Consider the following 25,560-nt stretch of genomic DNA (forward strand, 5'->3'; position numbering starts at 1 on the left):
AGCACATGGGAAAGCCAACCACAATCTGCACCTCATGAAAGAAGTACTTTCTGAATGAAAACACTTTAAAGCTAAAAACTGAGAACTCGCCTACATCCTAAAAGAGTGAAATTAAGAAAAGTAAAGAAAAAGAAAAGCAGCGTGCATCTGGTGTATTTTATGGTTTTAATATTCTGCCTCCATTAGGAATGCTGCCAAAAATACTTCAGAAAATGTTAAATCAAATAAAGAGATGATACGCTTCCTTTTGAAAAACGCTAAAACGGCATTTAGTGAGACAAAAATGAAGATAAAGCATAGAAATAAATTTCTCTTTTACCCTCAGTACCTCCTAACCGTTTACACAAGCTCCTGTGCAGCCAGGCCCTGTAGAAAGGCTATCAGGAAGGCTTCTTCAGCTTTATAATGCTGCTTTATGGCTTCCATTCATTTACTCTACCTGTCATCATCAAAACAAGGGAGCTTCTGCTACTTACTCTCTTTTCCTTTCTCTTTGTTTTTCAGCTGTTGAAGTTTTTGCTCTCGGTGCTGCTTCTCCAGCTCCTGCTCCTGTCGGTGCTGCTCCAACTTCCTCTGGTGCTCCAGCAGCTCCTGCTGATGCTTCATTGCCAGCATCTCCTGCTGCTGCTGTGGAGAAGGGACGAGGGAAAAGGAAAAAATTAACAAAGTCAGACTGATAGAAGGTAAGACAGAAGTCACCATCAGTCAACAACGATGCTGCTTAGGTCACAGAAACAGGAAAGATGGCATTTTTGTCATGCACAGGCTCTGCGTGTTGTGTAGCCTGATCTCTGGTTCACTTCGTGCTGTCCTGCACCACTGCCCTGATGAAACCTGGCACACGTGGATCCTTCCCCACCCCACCACAAAATACTGCGAGTTCATCTTGGCTTGGCTTTTCAACCTGCTATTTCAGCTGGACATTTGCTTTCTCTTTATCGAGTGTTTTAACCAAAACCCCCAGTACAACGTCTTCACTACACGTACTCTCTGAAGGAACATCACTGAGCTCCCCGGTCACGCGCTCGAACCAAAATATGCCATCACCAATGCCGGCTTTGCAAGACCAGTTCAGTTCCCTTGCGCGCGTGCTTTTCTGAATAAGCCTTTAATTATATGACCTTGCACACTGGTTTCTCCAAAGGTCCTTCACTCTCTCGGTGTATGCAGAAGCGTTCCCACACACCGGGACAAGTCTCTCAGTGCATTGTTTTAACTTCATCAGACGCCGGTCACTTCCCGTCTGCTGCGCGAACCTCACACCCCGAGCTAAATGCAAAAGGACTTGGCTTCCTTGTGGGCACGATACCACCTGCTTCTGAGCTTAATTATAAGAGAATTGCTTCGTTAGAGAGGAATCTTTCCATAGTCTCTCAAGGAAGGATTCACCCCAGCCCTCTCAACTTGCACACATCCATGGGAAGAACCGAGAGCCGGGCTGCCTAATTAAGGGCAGGATTTGCAAAGCTTTCATCAGATGGGGTGTCCAAGAGTCAAAGCACCAAAGCCTGGTTTACCATTGTGTTTTTTCTACAAGGCCTTCACACAGCAAACAGTCAACAAGATGGGTAACTTCTACCTGGCACTCACAGATACATATTTTTTATTTTTAACTATTTTTAACTGCCATCTACGCCTCTCGACCACTGTCCTTGTCCACCCCCTTACCCCCTTAGTCCTCCCTTGGGTCTCCAAATCCAGGCACAGCTGGTGGATGTGTGTGGGGTGGTGCTCCCCAGCCTGAAGCATCCTCTGTGGGGATCTCTTTGGGGATCAGAGGCAGCAGGTCAACCCACAGGGCCCCCTGCCAGTGCTCAGATAAGACCCCATGCTTTGACAGCCAGCCAGGAGCAAGCAGGGCTGCAGAGAAGCAGGTGATGAGCAGCAAACCTCAGCACCTCGCAGCTTGGCAAGGCGCAAATGGATCTCCATGGGGCTTGCAAAAAGCGCTTCCCCGGTAAAAAACCTCGAGTTCCACTGAAAATCGCTTTTTTCTCCAAAATCCCCTTATCCTAAGAAAGGGCACTATTCCTTTCCCACCTCCCAGTTTTGTTTGCACCCTCTCCAGCAAGATACACACTTACTCCAGAGCTCCCCAGGCTGCTCCGATTCCCCTGCACACCCCTCTGGATGCAGGAGCACGCCGGCTGCCTGGTGCGGGCGTCCCGCTCGCTTTCCGCTGGCCCGCACTCTTTATGTTGGCAGCTTATAAATTAGCAGATTGATTTTAAGCTGGCAGTGTTAACCTTCAAAACCTTTCATGCTGCATACGCTCCGGCCATCGATGAGACTTCTCCAAGCCTAGGCTTAATGGGGGTCTGTGCTCCGATGCCACCCACTGCTCGGGGCTCACGAAATCCTGGAGGTGGAAAGGGACGGGGCCAGGCCAAGGCTATTAAGGCAGGGAACCTGCTCCCCACAAGCATGTCTCACTCCATCCTTCTTCAAGCCCTGACAACATATGTGCATGTGTATGCAAGACTTCCACCCCACAAACACTGATTTTTTTTTTCCTTCTCCTTTTTTCAGATTTTCTATTTATGCTTCTGACAGCAATTCCTCGTTTTAATCTGTGGTATTGTACATTTGTACTATCAAAGTTTCAGCCGCGGCTATGCTGTACATAAAATTATACAATTCTATATAAAGATGCAAAAAAATAATCTAAGTGGCACTCTACAATCTGCCTGGCTATCTGCTGGAAACCCTGATCGAGGAGTCCCTGCTGCTGCTGGCTCCAAGCAGGCAGACTGTTGTACAACACCGAACCCAAGCGAGCAGAATTTGCAGTGCTTGCACCTATGCTTCCCTTCCTAATTCTATTGAATTTGATGTAAACAACATAAAAATCAGACTAAAAAGCTACAAAAGTAAATAACCCAACACGCACGCATACCAAGAATGAAGAAAAAAAAAAACAGAAAAAAAAAAACCCACAACACAGAGAAAAACAGTTATTTTTGTTTTATAATTAAGCAGCAGCTTCCACTAACACATCTCCATTTGGAGAAAGACTATCTTTTCAGACTTCCAACAAGTCCACCACATGGTGGGCTTTTATAACCTAGCCATAGAAAGTATGCAAATGAACAATATTTAATGCACAATATGTTAAAACAGGTTTTGTTATTTTTATGAAATCAGGAGCCTTTTCTCTCCATCTGCAGTCTCCTAGGCTTCGCATGCGATGCTTCCCGCAATGGTTTACATACATTATGATGCTTTAGAAGGAACTGTGCTTTCATTGACATCTGTAGTGAAATGTAAATGAAAAAAACAATTTGTAGCTGGGTGGCTTAGAGAAATTTCATTAGACATGTATTGTTTTGGCCAATTTTGACCCTGGTTTCCACAAAGACCCTTCTCGATACAGTTTTGAAACCTTTTCGGAGTTGAAAAACAAAAATAAAAAAATTAATCACACCCCCCCCCAATTGTACCAACGAAACCTGACATTGGTTGTTGTCTGCTGAAGCCTCAGAAAACGACTGAAGGAAACCCGCTGTGGGGCTCCGTCTGAACTGTGATGTCTTCTCACAGCATAAATATTTCTCCACAATTAGGGCTGAAAACCAAAGACCCAGACGCTATTGACAGGAAATATAGGGTGTGCCGGCGCTGGCGATGCTGCCGCACAGCCCGCGCGCGGCTTTCACACCCACTCCGAGGCCCGTGGATAAGGATTTGTGATGCTAACCCAAGGTGAGGCTCGTGTTGCTCATCCGTGCTGATGCTGTTATCCGTGTTGTTATATTAAAGCCATGGGGAACAGACCCATCACACTGAATCACACTGTGTTTCGGGGCAAAAAAAGCCCTGCTTAGCTTTAAAAGCCTAAGCTTTAAGAACTCTCCTGATGCTAGACTGTGCCCCAGTTTCCCTTTTATATTTTGAGGGTTTGCAATTTAATTTTCTGATTTAAAAAAAAAAAAAAAAAAAAAAAAGGCTCTGTCTGCTGTTGCTTCACAAAAAAGACCCATAAACAGCAAGGGAACCCACTAAGGACTGACTAAACAGGAGAAACAGGAAATCTGATAACAAAAAGCTGCCCTATGCACAAAATAAACTGAAACTTCTGAAAAATACGAGCTTCTCTGTTTCAGTTAAAGCCATCAAGGCAAATTTTAACAGGTAGCAAACATTCAGCGCTGCGTGTGGTTAAGTGCAGAGCAGCTTCGTCCCCCCTCCCGCACCCCACACTCAGCTTCTCTGACAAGATAATGCCCACACGTTCTGGGCTCGGCCTGGCCTTTACCCTCCACTTGATTATCTCAGTGGAAAAACAGCCTACAGATGTCTAAAGGCAAAATGCTTCAGCGCTGCATTTCAGCGGGACACAAGCTCCCACGCTCAGGTCTTTTGGAAATTGCCTGAGTTAGGAGATTATAAGCATCTCTTGAGCTGCAATTCACGGCACACCAAGAGACGCTTAGGTGGCTCTGATAAGGATTATTAATTACTGTGCGTAATCTTGCTCACATGCCACGCAGTGCACTGGGTCTCTCTCGCTGGCACAGGAATCAACGCCGCCGCCGCAACGCCTGTGTGTTAATTGCGCGCAGTTGAAGTGGTGTGTTTAGCTGAACTGCAAGGAAATTTAAATATTTGTGAAATACGAAGTGATATATGCCAAGGGAAAGCCCGTGCGTTCAGGCTAACTCAGCTATCGGTTCGAGGAGCCTGCCGTGTGACAACCAGGCACACTGCGCTAGTGAGCGCAGCTAGGAACATCTGAGCAAGGTGCTTTTGCCAAACTAAATATTTGTAAATATTTATAACTATGGGGATTCCTGCATATGCTTAATGTCACTGCTTCCACTATTTATGAAAACTGCACAAATGTTCAACTGTACCTGTAGTTAGTGTTTCTGGTGCTCCTTTAGCATATATTAATATTAATAAATGTAATAGGGAAAATGTAGAGCATATCCAGCTATTTATCAATTTTCAGCTAGCTGTAAGGACTCAGCGGTGCGGTGGATTTTGCCATCACCCTCCTCAATTGTCTTCAGTTCTCAAGCACGTCTACCTGGAACACACACTAACACCTTATCAGTAAGCACATTGTAAACTTCCAGCGCACAAAGAAACCTCTTTTTAAGCTATCTGGAGCTAAAAGAGTTTCTTTACTCATCACAACAGAGGCGGCAAGGTAGTGCTCTGAAAAATTCCAGCAGCCTCAGCCCAGAAGAAAGCCACGTGCCCTCCTGGGAAGCGCGTGGTGCTGACAACAAAAATCCTATTTACCGGAAAGAACGAGGACCTGTTTCATGAAGACGTGTTGCATTAGGGCTTGCATAACCACTCCTCGATTTGCTAGATGAGCAGGAAGAATTCAGATCCTTCCTGCATCCTTGTATCTCTCAGACACCACCTTATCCTCTCCTCAGAAGCCAGACACTGCTCTCTGCCCACACTCTTATTCCTTCCCATACAACAGCCATTTTAAAGGTGCTTCTGCCATTTACTTCACACACCGTGGTAAAACTGATTAAAATCTGCAGAGCAGGAGAGGTTTTGAAGCTTCCACTACGGCTCCTAGGTCTTTATAATAGATATTTTGCATGCTTTCCCTTACTGCAATTAGTGGAAGGCAGCGTAAAACTATCTGTACCCAGACAGCTCACCCTTACTCATGAAGCTGCAGATAATCACACATGTAAGCACGGGTGAGCAACAGCTGCCTTTCCTACTGCTGATAAAACTTTGCTGTGAGCCAAAGCAGCTTAGTGCTGTGTCCACCTCCTAGCTTGGATCTCAACCTAAGCCTGAGCTCACCTGTGGAAGGTGCCACAGCACGGTGGGACATCACCGCAGGCAATAGCTTCAGAGAAGTCGTAAGGATGTACAAGTGAAGCACTGGCTTCAAACGTGACAGCTTAATGCTGGCCAACACCAAGAACACCCCACCGCCTTCTCAGCACCTGCTGAACACGCACCCTTAAAGGCTGAAGCTTCAGAGAATCGTCCTCTCGCCTCGCAGAGAGTGAGGCTGGGGTTTTGCTGCAAAGAGTGATTTACGGTAAATCATTTGCATTAAGATTTTGGCAAATTCCTGCAGCTTTGGGGGGAGGTTAATTCAGATATTTGAAAGGCTTTGGAACTCAGATTCTGTAACACGGAAGGAAAATTGTAAGCAATAATCAATCGGAAAGCTGAAATAAACACACATCAAATCACCCCACAAAGAATCACAGCATATTGGTGGACAGAAAGTTTTGATGTGTTTCTGGGAGAACCTCTGCTGTTTTGGGTTATTTTAGAGCAATTTCAACGCTAGCCATTCTTTTGGCTGGGTTCTCTGCTTCGTGTCCTCTCCATCCTGTTTACTGAAGTCTCAGGCTCTTGCTTCAGTTTCAGGATTCTCTCTCTTGGCTTCATCGCTGTGGGTTTTAATTCCAAGGGCAAAGCTAGTCAGGCTGCACAGAAGATATCTTCTGGAGTACCGGAGACAAGTCAAAATTAATAGGTTGTGCTGGGAGAGGAGGGGGGAAGAGTTGTGGTTTTCAGCAGAAGCCAAGTAGCAAGGGCTCCTAGACGCAAAAAAACTGAAAGCACAGCTCGGAACAAACGTCTATCACCTCTTTTCTTGGACATACCACCAAGCGAACGTATATTCAGCGCGGCCCCTTCCAGCTATCAGCCGGGCTGACGGCAGGCAGGCCCGTGCCAGAACTCCCCGCAGCCAGCCTCTCCGCACTACGCAAGAAAACAATCCTTCCCCGCTGACAGCTTCCTGGGCAAGAGACGGATCTCGGGTAGACATATCCAACTGAGACTGTCTGGTGTTCACGTTTATGAGGCTCAAATGTCTTCAGGAAAGGGAACGAGGGCTAAGTTTCCCGATCGCCAGCCCTAGGTGAAAAGATCTCACGTTATTAGTTTGGCAGTTTGTATGTGCATATAGGCTGCTGTATCTCCATTCCTTCCACATCCTATTACTACTCACCTCTCCCCTAAAAGGCCGAAGGTTTGTACAGCTGCTTCACCCCTCTAACTTCTGAGTATCTGGAAAGCTTGTCCTGAGAACACATCTGTTTGTGCCTGTTGCTCCCTGACTGCCCCTTCAGCCTCATTTGTACATTTTCCAGAAGCACAGCACCTGACAGCCTAGAAAGCAGTGAGCCACATTCGTAGTACCTAATATATTCAGTTCCTTCTCCCGTTCTTCTCTCTAAAGGTGGGACAGACAGGCAACTCCTTTGCATTCATTCCACTGTATTTTAGATGTTGGTTTCTGAAGGTGAGGGTAAATCTGTACGCCTTGCACCAGGAGCTGGGAACACGCAAGTCTGACCATGATGAAAATTGGAAGCCTTCATAAATCAGAGCTGTACAATTGTCCTGAATAAACAGGAGCCCTTGTTGATTATGGCTATGTGAGATTTTAACGTGCCAGGAGTGATCAGACCTCAGTCCTCAGAGAAACTGTTCTGTCTTCTCCAAACTGCTTCAGGGTGCAGGGAGTGGGGGAGCTGGAGTGGCAATGTTACACTAAAAGCACCGTCAGGAATAGACATGCTGGGCAAAGATCCTGTAATGGGAGAAGCTACAAGAGCTGCTGTTGGATGCCAGTCATTTCCAAGGATGAAATGTGAATAAAGAAAAGGAGAAGCATAGCTGCATCCACTGATCCACCATTCCTGGTCACCCACGTGAAGGAAGAGGAACAGAGCGACTGAACTGGTGAGCTGGCAGGCGTGAGAGGAGGGGAAGGGAAACCTCAGCTTCAACAACTGCAAAGCCCTGCACAAAGGGAGACGAGACAGGGAGGTACCTTACATCCCACCCGCTGCGAGCTGAGAAGCACCTGAACAAAAAGACTGGTGGGCAGCAAGAGCTGCTTTCGGCTGCTTCTTTGATAACACGCCTCGCAAAGAGGAAAAATAAGGCCTTAGGAGTCGATCAAGGACCTACTGCAACATGCTCATTCCGAGCAGCTTATCCTCCAGAGAAGGGCAGGGAAAAAACAGGGCGGTGGAGCAGCCTGCGAAGCCCTTTTCTCTGCTAGCATCTGAAACAAGGCAGCGATAACCCAAGTGCCTTCTGCACCTGAAGGAAGGCTGCAGACTCCAAATGAATGGCCAACCTCATCTGATGCTCACGCAGGCACAGCAGAAGCATCACGTTTAAAGGTAACGTGCCACCACCTTAAATACCAAACATTTATCACCCTTACACACCATCCCCAGTTACACAGGGAACATAAACACGGAGATTAAGCCCCCAACATTGTTCATACTGTGTGTAGACAAGTGAGGTTATTCACAGTATGATTTACATTTTAAGTGCAACTCCATCCTCCCATACACCAGCTGAATTTTGTCAGGAGACCATATACAGTAACAGGAATTCTCAGTTTATGAATGTTAATTTAATCAGTGATGGTGTATATTAACAGGTCACCATTCCTGACATATTAGCAGGATTCACTTGGGTATTTCTTTACTCCTGCCTTGATTATCTGTGCTTTCTCTTAGAAAATCTCCCATCTATTTTTATCTAGTTCAAAAAATAAGATAAAGTTGAAGTAGAAAATTTAAGTGTGAACTGCAAATACTCTTTTTTTTTTTTCCCTGCTGTTTATTTCAAAATCCTAACTTAAATAGAAACCATTATGTCTTTAGCTTTAAAAATAAAAATATCAGTGTGCCTCATGCTATACCAGGAGGCAAACGCATGCTACAAAGGGTAAAAGAACAGCAACTTAACCACTTCAAAAGTTGTTTGGACTCCACTGCAAAAAACAAACGTGCTATCAAGTAAGCAAGATCCTCTGTCTATTTGTCAGCCACTGAACTCTGCCATTTCTGCCGCTTACGTCAGACAGTCAGCCTTCAGAATACCCAGGGGTCAGCCCAACTTCAGTCCAACTTCAGATTAAGTAGCAAGAAAATGCATCATGTGAGGTCTTCCCTGGGCAAGGGGCTTCAGCGAAGGCACGTGGAGCAGCTGAGCTCACAGGGCAACAGGTTTCTCATCTCCTGCTGCTGCCAAGCCTGAAAGACCCCGTGTTCTGCTGGAAAGTTGGGAACCCCCGGATGAAGGACAGGAAAAATGGTGCAAGGAGCACAAGGCTCGCTGGACCAGCCAATTCCATGGACACCAGTGCATGGTTTCACGGGAGGAAAGCCACCAAGTCCACTGGCTGTAGTGAGATCTGCGATTTCAATTTTGACTGCAGTTTTTGGGATGCATCTTGTAAAGCTGGGAAAATCTGGAGTTCTCATTCTGCTCCTTCCACCCAGCAAACGGCGGTCTATTTTCTGAGAAGCCAAAAGAAAACATTTCTTTTGCCACTTAAAGGAAATCCTTTAAGTAGGCCTGTAGGGACGATTGCAGACAACCCTCCTGGTTGAGCAATCCAGCTTCAGTCCAGAAACCACCAATATTTCTTAGGGAGAAGCCCAGATTCTGCTGCATGGCTTTGTATCCAGCTGAGATATGGGGCTTACAAGCATCCATGCTGCTATATGCATTTGCTGACATTTATCCACACCTCTGCACGCAGATCTGCCCTCTCCCTTCCCAGAAAAGATCTTGAGTTTGAGCATGAGGAAAGTCACCCCCAACCTTCAAAGACAGCAAACGCTCTGATCTTGCAAAAGCTTTCCCCGGGGCTATTTCCATCAGAAGTTAAGTTTTGCAGGATCCAGGTCTAAGTCTTTTAGGCCACGGAGTCAGCTACGTGCACCAGAAAAACAAGAGAAGGTCACTGACAAGAGGAAGCCATCTAGAAATAGCAAGAGAGCTCTGCGCGACGAATTCAGGTAGTAACAAGGCACAAAATGTTCAGTCTGTTTTTACCACTGCCTGTACCCAGCTGCAGTTCTCTAAGATGAATAGCCCTGTCATGTCAGAGCGCAGAGGCAGACACCTGGTATCTCCGGGCTTTTTAAGTTTCTCTTGAAAGCGATGCAAACCGCCAGGAACGGGCGCTCTGCAGAACAGAGCCACGGAGCTGAGCCGAGGGAGTCTGGCTGCAGTGGGGCAGGACGGGCAGAGAAAATGGGCTCAGCAGGGCATGGGGGTGTTAAATCCAGGCTTGCACTTCCAGAGTGCAACATGAGCAGCAGAACAGAGGGCGAGGGGCAGCAGCAAGGCAGGACAAGCCTCTTCTGCAGCCCCAGCTCCAAGGTGCTGCCTTCAGCATCCCCAGCTCAGGGGCATGGAAGGAGCCACCCGCACAGCTGCGAGGCGGACACAGATGACACCAACCGTGTCAGCAGGTTCCTAACACACAGATTTTTTCCTGTTAAGAAAGCAAGAAGCAATGCAGTTCAGAGAGGCCACCAAGAAGGGACTCTGGGCGCTATATTCCCGTCCTGAAAGCAGCCACGCTGAAAGCTAACGTGACCTGTGGCCAGGCAGCTCTCCTGCGAGCAAACCAACCACTGCAAGGGCAGGTGCCTCCAAAGGAGAGCACAGAGCAGTTTCTTACTCTAGCATCAACACGACTCGCACAGAAGCAGTCTTCCATTTTATTTCCGTGTTTTTCACAGCACTGCAAAATCTGCCCAGAAGATTCCCTGCAAGACCTCAAACCAAAATAAGGAATGGCTGGAGTTTCATCCCATGTCTCTGAAAAACGAGTTTAGGTACTAACAGCTTAGATACGTTACCTCCCCTCAATCAGCCCGAAAGCTGTGCTGATGAAAAACATGTCAATTGCAAACAGCAAAAACAAAACCATCTCCTCATGCTTTATCTGAATGTTGCTATATATAAAGCCAATGTCTGAAAACATTCCACATATTTTTATTTACTGGCATAAAGCCACTAAGCAGCACAAGCATACTGTTTAACGTAGGAATTTTTTCTCTGGGAACAAAAAGAAAATAACTTCAGCATCACTCCTCGACGAGCTCTGCTACAGAGCTCCCTCCTCTGCGTGATGCTGCTGCTGCTCACACGCGACCCATGCCTCCCCTGCCCATCCTATGCACACTGCACAAGCAGCATGGCACTCTGCTACTGATGCACACAGATATTCTTCTCTCAGCCCAATGGAAAAAAAAAAGAGGAATAGCATTGCGTGACAGAATTAGCATCTTTGCATGCCTCCGGGTTAAGATTTCAGGCCCGCAAGGAGCTGCGAGGCTTAGCTGCTCTCCTGTTGCTGTCCCACTGCCACCAGGACACCTCTGGTGTCTGCTGTCATGTGTTAATGCTGACGTGCGTCAGCATCCTGAATAAGTTTCCGGCTTCAGCTATAAAACAGCCAGAGCTCCTATGAGCCCTGCTCCGAACTCGGGCAGCGCAGAGGCAGCGGGATTAACCGCATTACCCACCGGGCGCGTCGCTGCTCCGCTGAGCTCACGGCGCCCGAGGTGCCTCTAGCGCTGCCAAAGCGCGTCTCCTGCCCCTCTTCAATCATCTCCCCTCCAGCCGTTGACCAGAAGGCAAATGGAAAAGCTTTTGGTAACTTCCAGCTGATCTTGGCCGGGAATCAGTGACTCACAAAGGAAAAAATTCACTGCCGATTCCTTCGCAATCAAAGGTCAAGCAGAGCTCACGCTGGAACCTGCAGAGAGGCTTTCCACGGTCTCACCGGCAACGGCCCGGGCGCCAGGCTCCTTATTCCATCCTTGTTTTTGTTTAGGAAGGCAGATTTGAAGGCTATAAATATTGTTGCACATCTGGCGAGGCACGCCTCAGTGGAAAATCTGTTTCACTGAAGGTAAGCGCCTGCGCTGGAGACGAGCACTTGTCTATCTGCAGCCAGCCCGCAGCAGCCTCCGGTACACAACAGCCCCGGCTTCCTCTCTCGCTCTGCTTTCAGATGTCAAGTCTCAGCAATTTGCAAAGCTGTGCTGTAGTTGTGAAAGACAGTTTTCTGTATTTCCATATGGTGTGAAGTCTTCATAAGGCTCAGCTTATTTTCCCTAAACATGTCAGAGTTTTCGCGTTGCTCCCCGCGCGCGATGATCCCGCTCCCTCGGCGTGCCGAGCTCTAACCACGTCCAGTCGGCTTCCCTTCCACAAATACCACTTCGCTCCCAGCCTGCTTCTCCAGATTGCACCATCTTCCAGGATTTGCCACCTTTACATGGAGACTGTTTCTTCCAAAACCACGATTTCTGCTCAGATGCGAGCAGCTGATGATTTTCTGTGAGAGTAAGGACCAACGGGGGGACGAGGGACGGGACAGCACGCGCAGCCAGAAGGACGGCGACCACCTGCCTGCTCCCCATGCACTGGATCAGACGATTAAAACTGGGCTGCTGGAATAAACCCAAGGGCTGGAAAATACCAAAACTTCAGATTTCAATAGGAAAAAGTTATCTACCGGAACAGAAAAACAGAAAGACATGCCAGCATATTTTTTTTTCAAGCCAAATTTCATTTACTTAAAAAAGAACCTAAAATGTTTCTTATAGCACTGCTTTGTTTGGGGAGGGGTGGGAGGGAGAGAGATTCCCCCACCCCCTCAGCCCCCATCTGAGTCAGAACGGTTTCTCTGTTCACACCAGCAGCATGGTAAAAATAGAAAGAAAAACACAAAACGTGATTACTGTTGTACTAGCTAAGGGTTTAACACTTAAAACCAGAAAGTGCTTTAACATCTTCACAGTGCCGTGTGCTGTAAGTTAGCCATGCCAGCTGTACTTCTCTCTGTCCCAAACCCAGAATCTTCCTCCTTTGGGTACAAGAGCTGCTTCAGAAATGCATCAAAACCCTTTTTACCTTCACCCATACCCCGTATGTGTGTGCCCAGCCACTGAATTCCTGTCAACCGAACTGTTCAACATCTGTAAGAGGAAGAATGCAAAGGTACTGAAACACAAACGTCTTGCCGAAACAGAGATCCAATGCAGTGTTTCCTCTGGCGGCTCTCCTGCGATATCCAAAATATCCTTACTGTCTAGGGACCTAGCAAAAGGTTTGAGAAACAGGCATGAGACAGGGTAAAGTGCAGAAATTACTGCTCAAGGACAGAAACTGATGAACAAACAAATGCTTTGCACTTCTTGATTAAAATGCTGGATGCTAGGCAGTAATGAGGAAAGCCAAATTAATTGATTCTAGATAGTGTTGCCTAGGTATGCAAAATAGGAAGATGCAGAAACTCTCCCCCCTTCGCAGAAATAGTTTACAAAGCAATTTTAGAATTTAATAATAGGAGTAACAAAGCTCCTGGTCATTTCCAAGGAGTCCTTGGAAATGCGAGGGAGAAAGTAAAAAACTGCCATTTTGTTTGGTCAGTAAGTTTAGAACTTCATGGAAAATTTTTGGTTTGTTTCATTAGATTTTGAGGTTGTTCTGACATGGACAATTCTGACAGAGCTGCAGCAGTTTTTCATAAAGCATGCAAGTTTGCAAGATGCACAATCACACCTTGCAATAGCTGATGGTTTGCTTTCCTGAATCAAAAAAAAAACAAAACAAAACAAAAAAAAACAATGTCAGACAAGACATTGAAAACATTTGAGAACTAGAACTGCAGTGAGGCACACTGCAAGCTCACTCCAGCCAAACTTACTCTGGTCAACAGCTGCTATGTATAATCTGAACAGAAATCTGAGCATGTTTGGGTTCTCAGGCCTTTCTTCACCCAAAGTAAGACTTTGTAGCTACCTGAAGAGGAAACTTGGGAACATAATTTTGAACAAGAGAGCAATGGACACCTTCATTACAATCATTACTCCACATTATAACTCTCAGGCTATGAAACAACATTTTCAGTTGAAGAATCTCAGGACTGTAACGTTCACCTTGAACAGTTTGCTTTCAGGACAAGAGACTAAAAAAATTCTTCACTTCAGTGACACCGTAAGCAATCCTCTACCTGATCCTGAGCATCACGAATCTGCCGTTTCCCTCTCAGAGCTAATCCAAAGATTCAGTGTGAGTAACCAGGAAAGATCATAAATTGCAGCCCCATCTCGTGTCTCTGTTAAAAATACCGTGGTCCAGAACTGCTCTGCAACAATCCCTTAGACCCACAGTCTTCATCTGTACTAGCATTTAGGTCTTATTGACATTTCCTGGGATTCGTTTGCTTGGGACAGAGATTTGAGTGCTGTGCACTCCTAGTCTACAGCACTAAAAGTAAAGATGAGGACAGAAGCAGCGGGAAGGTCCTTCTTGACCCAGGGTGCAGGGACACACGCCGCACATCCCAGTGAGCTGATTCTTCAAAATTCATATGAATTCCTCCAAAAAGAGCCCTGTGGCTTCATTCAGGACCATTTATACTGAATTTCACATCTCAACCCCTAATGCTCCACTCACGTGGGATCGGATTTTTATTTATTTGCTTTAATATTCTCTCCCCTTCTCCCCTCCCACCCCATTTTTCATGAGCCATAAAGCAGCTGAACAGCTCTGAGTTCAGAGTCCAAATATGAGGTTATAAATTTTAGCTCTCTGGACAAAGTAACAGCCTCACTGCACCTACAGTTGCTGCACTGAGTGCAGTTCCCCATTTATGAAAGTCAGTGGCCAAGGAGCTGGCAAATCTAGCAGTCAGCCAAATGCAGGCTGACTTACGAACACAAACACAGGAAGTAAAGTTTTCACAAAAAAAAAAAAAACATCATAATTACACAGTGGCATGGTCTGGAGTTTATTTTATTTGTGATATATCATGGGATTGTTGAAATAACGGGCCATTTTAAAGAAAATCTGGGTTAAAATGACACGCTCACTATTGCAGATCACCTTTCAGGTCATCATCCTTTTCTGTACAGGATTACTTCATTCCTATTTTAAGTTTTTCATCCAGCCAGTCTTACACATCAGAGGAACAACTTCATTACCTAATGATCTAGATATACCATGCTATCTGGCTGCTCAAGATCAGATCTTGATTTGCTTCTAATGCAGACTTTACCAGAATCAGTCATAACTTCAATGTAAGAGAGCCACAATGTTCCTGTCATCTGTACTTTGAGGTTGTCTGTTAAATACAATGGTCCTGTCTTATTTTCAAAAACAAGTATCTAAAGAAATGTGAAATTGTAATTAAATATTAGAAATCTGTCATAGAGATTTCATATATTTACCTCCTAAACGTGCTGTGTGAACCACAAATGCAGTGAACTGACCTTGTGTTACTTGGGCACGAAAGCGCGTGTCCAGGCACGTGTGAAGAGATACACATCTACAAATATATATGCACATACGCACACACCTTCCCACCCCTCTGTCCTAAAGAGAGCAGGCTAGAGGACCCACACAGGACACAGGCATTTGCTGTTAATCAGCCTTCAAACGGCATCTATTCTTGCACACCCAGGCTAATAACTCTGTTTGAGAAGCCTGTAAATAATACAACATTAACTTTTAATCCTATCTTCCCCGCTCCGGCATATATTTTGTATTAAAAATGGAAGTTATATAAGGTTGAATTGAGGTTGCTTTTTAATATTACATTAACACTATTTACCATGTGCCGTGCTAATCCCCCTTTGAAAAGAGAGCATATTAGCAATTCTGAAAGCTTACGTTACCATAGCAATAGTCTATCACTGTGAAATATTTATATAATGTCTAACATTTTCACTATGTAACAGCCATCTTCCGAACTGCACTTCCTACTTATCCTCCCGTGTGCTAGGTTTCCTCCTGGCCCCGGCCAGCAGCTAACCTACACGCGGAGCTGGGAGCGCCTCGGGGCGTGCAGACCCTCCTGCGCCCTTCGTGTCTGGTTTTCCTGTTCCTGCAGAGACATCGAGCTCCCAACGCCACCAGCATATGTCCCCTGAGCAGCATATATGTCATTCTAGTCCCAAATATGTGGTATTAGCAACGGGTGGCCTAAAAGCCCTCCTGGGGGTTAAATGCTACTGTCATCAGGCTATGTAAGTGTCCCAAACCCAGATGTAGGTTCTGCAGATGGGTGGATATGGCTTAACGTGGCACTGGCTTACCTTGCTTCCTCTCCTCCACGCCAGCCCCCTTTAAATCTTGGTGCTCCCATCCCTTTAGTAAAGATCATTTGCTGACCAGGTTTCTGAGCCCCAAACCCAGTCCACCTGTGCGTCCCCTCCCGCGGCAGGGCTGCCCATCACTTACTTTGATGTGCTCGTGCAGCTGGGCCTCGTGCTGCCGGGAGAGCTGCTCGTGCTGCCGCTGGAATTCGGCGATGAGGATCTGCCTCTGGATCTGCTGCTTCTGCTTGAGCGCCAGGAGCTCCTGCTGGAGCTGCTGCTCGCGGAGGGTCGGCTCCGTCACGGGCATGGAGAACTGGTGGTCCAAGCGCAGGTCCATCGGGACTGAGGTCGGTGCAACTTGCAAGGGCAGTGCTGTGGTCACATCAACTGCAAAGGGAAAACACAACGGGGATTTACTTTTTATTCTGTTCCCGAAGGTCTTTGCTGGACGCGCTGGATTGAGCTAGGAATAGCACTTGTTAAACTCACACCCTGCTTTTTAAACAGCTAAAAGCACCAAGCAGTCAAAGTTCAAGCAGCTTTCCTCCAACCACCATCTCCTATAAACATGTGCATTGTTGAAAGGCAAAGGACTTCAATGAATCACACGTGACCCTTCTTGTTGTCACTCCAAGCCTGTGTATTCAAAACACACATCTCCATTCCTCTCTTCTAGCATCACTTGAAACAAGAAGGATAAATACTAATCTGAGCCTTCACGGCGAAGATCAATCTTGTCTAACAACTGGTAGGATCCAAAGGTCAGGACTGTCATGGTTTTGTGCTTAAAAAGAAAAAAAATACACAAAAAAACACTACATGCTGTATTCTTTATTTATCCTTCTAAGACCAGGTTGGATGAGGCCCTGGGCAACCTGGTCTAGCCGGCAGCATCCCTGCCAACAGCACGGGGTGGAACTGGGTGACCTGAAAGGTCCCTTCCAGCCCAAGCTGTTCTATGATTCTTTACAGGAATTTCAGGAAAAATTTGTTCCAGACCCACCTGGAACATGAGACATCTGCTGAGGGAAGGAAAAAGGAAAACCACCACCGTGACTGTCCGCGCAGTGAAAATCCGTTCTTTGCTTACACATACAGCATCTCCCTGAAGACAAGGAGCATGTCATAATTTCAGCAGGGACCGACATCTATGAAAAATAACTTTGCAATATAACTCAGCTTAATCCTGCTAAAAAACATTACTGTCATCCCATGAATGACTGCACGTTTCTAACTCCACCTGAAGGACAGTTCTGGGTTTCATGTCAGCTCTGTACTTTTGCCATGTTTAACACCTTGCTTTGCAGGGCAATCGCTTAAAGACTCTTCTGACACCTCTAAATGAACATCACGTGTTAAAAAACAAAGATGCTGACTCTTCAAAAACATTAAGCTTCAAGACAAATGGAAAATAAAGTGCATATGTTTGTGGGTTTTTTTGGTTGGTTTGTATTATTTTGCTTGGGGCTCAGTGAAATGTGTTCTTTGGGGTCACCTGGAGCGACCTGCAAATGGTCCAAAGTAGAGGACGACGCGGTGCTGCAGGTGGCACGGGGCAGCGGGCACAGAAGCCACCACGTTACCGTCACCCCGCCGCACTGGTGGCATGCCACAAACGCCCACACGCAGCCTTACCAGCTCAGCCCATTAGTGTGATAAACCCTATTCCGACTCTAAAAGAAAGGGTTTTAATCGGGTTTTCCCCCCGGTGCTATCAATATGTTTACTTTTGCCAGTAATTGAGAAAGGCGTAAAAAGCTGATGCTGGGAAAAGCTGCAGCTAAACTGAGAGGCAGGCAGCAAAAATAAAAGCGGAGTAATTCTGAGCGATCTGGGGTGCCTGGGAAGGTGGCAAAACCCATGGCCCCAAAGCCAAGGGCATGGCCACAACGTAGGGATGGGGACCTTGGCCATGTCCACCGGGAAGGAACTGTCGTGTCCTGCTCACCTCCTGCCTTTTTACCGAAGACAAGTGGGTATTTAAGAAGTGCAGCACTGCTGAAGCTGAAGGGGTGGAAATTCACGTACCAAGGGATGAATGTAGAAATTCTGCTCAGTCTACACAAAATGGGTTTCATGGAGACCACCACTGCTTCTTCAACAGCAGAGTAATACAGTTTAACATAGGAAACAGAAAGCACAGCAAAAAAAAAATCATTGCTTTTATTAGAGAATACAGCTGGGGGGGGTTTAGGGACACAAAATTATCTGAATAAAACTCCTAACACTCGTAGCCACACAAACCGTGTCCTCCTGCCCAGCCCAGTGCCCTGCCAGCTCCCAGCCCGCCACTTCAGCTGCCTCCCAGCACCTTCACCACCCAACGCCGGACCAAGCAGCCAAATTCGAGCAGCCAAATTCAGCTTCAGAGGCCAAATTCGGCTCCAGAGGCTGGGTCACGGGCACACGGGGTGTGTGCAGAAAGCTCCACAGGCTCCCGCACTGTGCCTCGGGAACGGAGCTGGGCTTGTGCAGGGGAGGAGGAGGAGGAGACTTTTCTTGGATGGAAGTATTTGCTGCAAAAGGTCAGATTGCTGCAAGTGTTGCTATTATTCAACCCACGGGTTCTCCCCTCCGCTTCCCCATTGTTTTCCTTCCTGTGTCCTTGTCCCCGGGGGCTCTCCCCCGCACGGCAGCCTGGTGCACCGAACACCCCTGCCTGCAGAAACCCCCCAAATGGGGAGATCCTAACTCCTCCTCGGAAACTGGGATCAGGTTTGGTTTGTGAAGTCCTCCAGAGTAATGGAGGAGTGTTTTGGGTTTGGAATGTCTGGGCACGAGCTGCGACCTGAGAAAACACCTGGCTGTCCCCTGCACCGTGTGAAACGGGCTGTGGCCTGGGAAAGTACCAGAGGAAAGTTCCCATGCCACCCAAAGTCCCGTCCCCACGCTGGATCTAGGTGGAAAAATGCACGAAATAACAGGTATTCGCAAGTATTTGCACAGAACCAAATAAAATAAAAAGCCAAACAAGCCATTTAGCCTTCAAAAATGTGATGCTCTGTGGCTATCCAAAATCCAGTTTAACCACCTGCATCTAAACATTATGGAAATCGCACCCTGAGTCTTACAGCATGAACACGGTCCTGAGCCACCTCGCCAGCCGGGAGCAGGGCTGTTGGCCACCCCAAAAGTCCCCTGAGAATAATTTAATGCAACTTCACAGTCCCCAAAGCCGGAGGAGAGCTCGAAACAGTTAACCCGAGAGGATCATAAGCCATGAGTCAGTACAGCAAACAACGCGGTGGTCTTTGTGAATCACCAGCTTTTTACACGCCTGGGCTGCTGCAGGAAGATTGCTGAGCACCTGGCACTGACGTCTCCCCTCTTTACAACCACGGACTAAAGAGCTACCAGCACAAAGGTGGCAGCCGCTCGCTCGGGCTTCCCAGTTTGCCGGGTAAATGCGGTTATCTTCGCTGCACAAGGCTGAACCTGTCAGCCTGACTTAGCCTGAACGCAGTTTTCCTTGAAATGTGCACGCGTTTTCCTACAGACACCTTTGAGCCAAGTACCGTATTTCCTAAAGCAGAAAATAAAAGGTTTTTACCCAATTTCAGCCAGAAGGAACATGTTACTGCAGCCCTGCAGGAGCGGTATGGGAACCGGGAGCTCGAGTTGTGCCCTGTGATAAATTACTCCCGTTTTACCCTGTAACAAGAGCCGTGACTTTCGCGGCGCTGGAGAAGAAAGCCAGCTAATATTCCTGAGAAAACTCGACGAACCTCACGTTTCCTGTGCCGAGTTACGGGCAGCAGAGCGACTAATCCCCCCGAAAAGCCCGGCGCTGCGGCACAGCGCGCCAGCTGCGGGGACCGAGCCACAATTCCCATTCATTGTCTGCGCGCGGGGTGCGTCATCCCTGCCTCGTACTATTTCGGTCTCAAAAAACTCTTCGAAATGCCATGAGTTCCCAACAGAAGCAGCGAGTGCTGCTGACCTACAGGGCCCTCCCGAAAACAATAAAACCTTCTCTACTTAATGAACACATCATCAAAACAAAAAAGCCTGTATTCTTATGAATATTTTATGGTAGACTAGAAAATTGCTTTTATAGGTTCTGCCTTGAGAACATATTAATACAATCAGATTCATGACGTTAGCAAAAGCACAAAGACTATATTCAGAGTTTTAATGAGAAATGCCAAACCCATGAATTAGAAGACAAGATCTCAATTATGAATAATAAACTATCGCATGCTCACCCGGCCCCTTCCATCACTGCAGGAACATAAGGAGAAAAAAAAAAAAAACAGGAGGAATTATTACTATTTCTTTTAACCTAGGCACATAGGAATTTTTTTCACGGTTCAGTTCCCATTATTTTTACACTAAGTTGGAAACAGTCTGATGGTTTTCCCTCCCCAGATAAATAAAACATGGCCATGCATCAAAGACTGCCTGCATGCTGTACGTTAATTAAGACCTCAAGCATTCTGGCCCTCATTGATCGTAGGCACGTAGTGGCCTCATGGCTGAGATTGTAAATTTGACATCTCGCAGCTTGTCCATAACATCACCCAGTGGAAGTCATCTATCGGCTAAATATACTTGCTGGAATGAACTGATGATCTCCAACACCACATAATGCAAGGGCGCGTTCCCTACGAAAAATGTTTGGCATTAAAATCATCCCACATCGAGGCTGCAGATAAATACGTTACCGGAGAGCCATACGTGGTACTGCCCTGTAACAAAAAAAAAAAAAAAAAAAAAACAAAAAAAAAACAAACTTCTCTGCAAGTACTGAGAATTTTGGAAGGGATTAGAAGGTGACGCTACTTAAATATGCACTTGTGTTATTTAAATAAGGCTAACAGTAATAGCTGTATTTTCTCCCCCTTCTCCGACACAGCATTTTCATGAAAGTCCTTAAAAGACCGAAAAATAGAAGGATTCAGTCCCGAAAGCACACTGAAATGTACAAGATTTCGGTATGACGGGGACACGGGACCTTTGAAAACAGATTTCAATTCAAGTCTCCTGTCGGCAGAACCTCTACTTCAGCTGAACTTGAAAACCATTTCCCAAACAAGTTCTTTAAAAACCCAACAGCGGAGGCTTTCCTCGTTCAAGTCCAACAGCGCAGTGCCCCGCACACACCACCTCCTGCTGGGGGGCCGAGCTGGCACCCCGACCCCAGTCCCCAGGGGGAAGGCAGGCAGCACCCCCGTCCCATCCCGGCAGCAGACAAACTTTGGACGTACCACCACGTGCCCCAAAACGCCAGCGTTTCAGCTCCAACAGGCACGGGGTGCCTGTGCCTGAGCGTCCCCGGGCAGCGCTGTCCAGAAAGCATCGACTCAGCTTCTCCCCCCGTCTCCCATCCTCCCCGCACTTGGGCTTTATTTCCAACTAATGAGTTTGCTTTCTAATTACTGCCGTGCCGGCGCTGCCCTCCAGCCAGATTCTGCCAATAGCAGAACAGCGAAAGAAAAAAAAAAAAAAAAAAAAAAAAAAAAGAGAGAGGAAGGAAAGAAAAAAAAGCAAAAAGCAAAACCGAGAGACCACGCTCTGCATCCACAGCCTGCCGCTCGCTGCCATCCCAGCACCAACCCTCGGGATCCGAGCAGGGCTTGATCGTGGTGCACTGAGCAGCAGCAGCTCCTCCTGATGCTGCCGGGAGAGCGGACACGTGCAGGGACCTCCCCCTAAGCCTTATTTTCGGCCGCTTTCATCGCTGGGCAGGAGCGAAAATAGCGCGCGTCGAGGCGGCTCGTCCCACCCGCCCGATTTCCTGGGGGCTGCCCTGCTGCACGGGGGGCTGCCGGCTCCGCCAAGCCTTCCAGCGTGGCTCCTCGTTGACAAAATGACTTGTGGGTGGCAGGAGCGTGTCACTTACAGCACGCACGCCGCACAGCGGGGAGGCTTCAGCGCCGTGCTCAGTGGTTCCTCGAGGCGCCGCCGCGTTCCCTCGCCTCGACGTGGAGCCACTGCGCGCGGCCGCGTCCCCAGGCACGCCGGGCTCCGCTTCCCAAAATGTCACAGCTCGCCCAAACGCGAGGAGACGGTGAGATCAGAGCTATTAATAGAAACGAGCTACTGCAGTATCTGACTGCAGCGCCGGGATAAAAGCAGCGTGTTTGTGTGTAAACCGTAACGGAGCGGCCGAGGAACGCGGCGCGGCGCCCTCAGAGCGCATGGGAGAGACACAGCGGGTTTTAACCTGCAAGACACTCTTCCCAATGGGCTGCCCGGAAGATCGGTGGCATTTCCCCAGAAATTAATAGCTGAGGGAGGGAAACAACAGCTCGATGGGTTGCTGTACCCACTGAGTCTGCTCTCTAGGCATGTGCCCAGCCAGAAGCCACCCGGTGGTGGGAACATGGGGCTCGGCAGGTGGCACACGTTGTCAGACACCCACCTCTGTGACACGACTCCCCTCCACGGGGCCAGGCCAGCAATCTGTCTGAGCAGCTCTGTAAGAACAAGAAAGCTGCCCACCGGGTCACTGGACCTGGCCCGGGGCATTGGGGATATCTACCAGATGATATCTGCTAGAAGGAAGGCTTTCCGAATCTGGAAAGCGCGGAGCATGTGATTACATCGAGTGTGTTAAAACAAAGAAGGTTTTGACCCCCCCTGTAAAAAAAAACAAAAACAAAAAGTCACCCCCCTGGGCCACGTGTAGGAAGGGCAGCTCCTCGCAGGCTGCATCGGGGACGGAGCCATCCCTGAAAAGCAGGCGGCTCGGTACGCCAGCGCTGCCATTATTTTCGCAGGGCTGCGTGGGTGAATGCAAATGCAGCCCCGATCCTTCCCTCGGCGCACCAGCTACGAGTAAACAGCAGCTGAGATTTCCTACGAGCACCACACATGCTGCAGTTCAGCAAGGGCTGGAGTCATTCCCCGCGCTGAGAACATTTCACGCGGCATGAATGGGAGCCGAAATTAATCATCCCATCAGCCATTGAAACACATCGCGAGGCACCGCACCGTAGGCAACAGATGGAGTTTTAAATGTCACTCACTCATTCATCGCACAGAAACTTTCTCCTGATTACTACCGAGACCTGGAGACACGAGCAGGGCACGCCGATCCTGGATTTCCAGGACCAACTTGGCTGATCCCGATCCCTCCGCCTGCAGACGTGGCACTGACACGTGGCAGAAGCCCGAGGGAGGTCTGCGTGCACGTTTTATTCATGATGGTAAGGAAACTAAAACTTGAAGGCCAGTCCATTTATCCTGCCCCCTCCATCTTAAACAGTACAAAATGTCTCTTTACTTGGAGAAGAAAAATCATTAAATTACATGGACAACAGACAGAAAATGACGCTTTGTAGCATTTTCCAGCTTGCAGCCTCAGAGTTTGGGAAAATGCAGAGTGTCACAGCCAAATACCAGATCTCACGGACCAGATGCATCCCTGAGGGCTCTGCCTAAAGGACCTCAGAGGACTCCAGGACTCCTGTTGGGAGGCTGCAGCACCCCGACCTCCTGAGCCCTTTCGGCACTACATCCTCCTGCAGCAGGAAAGCCAAGCGCTCCAAAAATGAAACAGAGCACCACAGAGTGCACAAAACAGTAAGTCCTGAATGAGCATCTGAGGAGTTCACGTCCCAGTGTCTGCAGGAAGGCCAAGAATCAAACCTGGATGGCACAGACGTCTTCCAGAGATGTGCCTGTGCAGGACAGAGGTGCCCCGAGGGAGATGCTCAACTTTCGCTGCCTCCTTTTCAGTCGTTATCTCACTCCATCTTGCTGCTGCAGTCAACAACGTCTCTACCAAACGAGCACTGGTATCATCTCCAGTGCTTGTACTGAAATCAAAGATAGTGGGATCACGAGTAAGCTTGGCATGTTCCTCACTTCAGACTTCATACAGCTGCGGCAAACCTTTCCTTGCATGTTTTCCTCATGCCTTCCTTTCATCCTGGGGGGTAGCCAGCTGAAACCCACTTGAGTTTCCATGGGAAAAGCGTCTAACCAACTACATAGTAATTAAAAACAGAATACAGAAATACCAAAAAAAAAAAAAAAAAAAAAAATCCCATACACCCCTTCTTAAAAGACGTTCTTGGGAATGTAATTTTACCTGCCTCCTCGCTGCAAGCATTATCCGGCAATCGAAGCTCTTTGATCCATCTGTCTAGTTGCTGGTACAAGGAACTCCGCACTTTACCAGATACCCAGCACAAAAAGGGAGGTTAAAGGAAGATCTGATATACTTCTGAAGAAACAAACCCACACAGATGTCTCATATGCTCTTGTCTCATCTCAGCCTGAACTTCCTTGAAGGGAAAACGACACTTTTGAAAGGAGAATTAGAGACCTGAGGAGACGGGGCAGGAGCCTGGAAAAAGGACTGAAGTCTCATCCTGAGGTTATATATATGGAAAACTCCTTGTGGGGAAAAAATCCACCCAGCTAGATATGTATGGGAGAGTTTGAGAGCTACATAGCAAGGGTTTGCTAGACACCTGGACCACTTTACAAGGCTCTAGAGCTGGCAAGGCTGCGACCACCACATCAGTGTGAGCAGAAGGCAGCAGGCAAAGCAACCACAGAGCAGCACAGGAGTGATGGGAGGACAAAATTACAGGAGGACAGCAGGCACCACATCTCCTCCTTGCTCGGATGTGTCAAGGAAGAGGAGTAAAGACTGGTTTCCCCATGGTAGCACCCACCATGTGGACAGGCATTGGGAGGGGACGTGGGGCAGTGAGATGGGAACCAGGGGGAAGGTTCTCCTGAGCCAGGGTGGTGCCAGCTGGTAAACGGCCAGGCCACCGGAGAGAGTCGTGTGATAAAAGCAGTTACTGCTACAGGGAAACGCTGTCAGCTTCCTGAAGACACCGAGAGGAGCCGGGGAGATCAAAGTCACCTATCTGTTGCTGAGGAGGAATGCTGGTGCTCTGCCAAAACCACGCGGAGAGCACGCAACCAGCTCCTTCTCCTGCGCCTGCAGCATCCCTGGGGATGAGAAGGGGAGTGCTGTCACCAGCAGGGGCACAAGCAGCTGCACAGGAGCTGGGCATCACCAAGGGAAGGTGCTGGCAGCCGTGGGATTCTTCATGAAAACCAGGACTCCAATAAGCAGCTCGGGACCTGATGAGCTCATTCATTCAGAAGTTAAGCGGTGGTATGTAAACTCCCTCGGATCAAAAGGAAAGGTAAAAGAAAATTCTTTGGAATTGCCTTTCCCGTTACGCATGCTGGAGTTTACCAAAAAAGACATATTCTGACTGTTTGAAGCAGCCAGTGAATGAATGGTGATTATTAATAGGCTAGGCAGCTCGTTTCTGTCACCAATCAAGCGGCTCCCAGCTGTACAACAAGCCCCAAAACGTGCGATGCGATGTCCTCAGCCACAGAAAAGGAGCAAAAATAGCAGCTGAATCGCAAGCTGAGCGAGGGAGAGAGCTCAGCAGCTCTCACAAAATCCCAGGGATTGCTCTGAGGCTGCAGTGCTTTCCACAACCTGTTCGAAACCAGGATCCTGGCCCAAGGTGTTTATTCAGACAGGCAAGTGCCCGCAGCCTTCCTCTCATGGGGTTTCTGCTTTCCAGTCACCCAACGCCAGGTACGTCAGCCCAGGACGTCACTTCTCATCCATCCCAAATGGCCAAGGTGTGCAGAACAAAATAGGCCATTTTAAGAGAAGCTCAAAAATAAATAGCTTTCTAGAGAAATTCTGACAACCTCAAAATCCTCCGATTCCATGACAGTACAGAAAAAT

At 47.8% G+C, this 25,560-nt stretch overlaps 1 protein-coding gene across 38 annotated transcripts in view; it reads right to left on the reverse strand.

The window, feature by feature from the left end:
- HDAC4 (histone deacetylase 4) overlaps positions 1 to 25,560 on the reverse strand; it is a 234,312-nt gene that overhangs the window by 102,152 nt on the left and 106,600 nt on the right. For 36 of the 38 annotated variants that reach the window (XM_084288680.1, XM_084288701.1, XM_084288688.1 and 33 more), the window contains 2 exons: positions 16,021 to 16,265; positions 477 to 627 (listed from right to left, as the gene is read on the reverse strand). In XM_084288680.1, coding sequence (XP_084144806.1) covers positions 477 to 627; positions 16,021 to 16,265 — 396 coding nt within the window. The remainder of the gene's footprint in view (positions 1 to 476; positions 628 to 16,020; positions 16,266 to 25,560) is intronic. The other 2 variants (XM_084288676.1, XM_084288673.1) reach the window with 1 other exon arrangement.

This window comes from Netta rufina, assembly GCF_964035555.1.
Source record: "Netta rufina genome assembly, chromosome: 6".
NCBI classification, from domain to species: domain Eukaryota; kingdom Metazoa; phylum Chordata; class Aves; order Anseriformes; family Anatidae; genus Netta; species Netta rufina.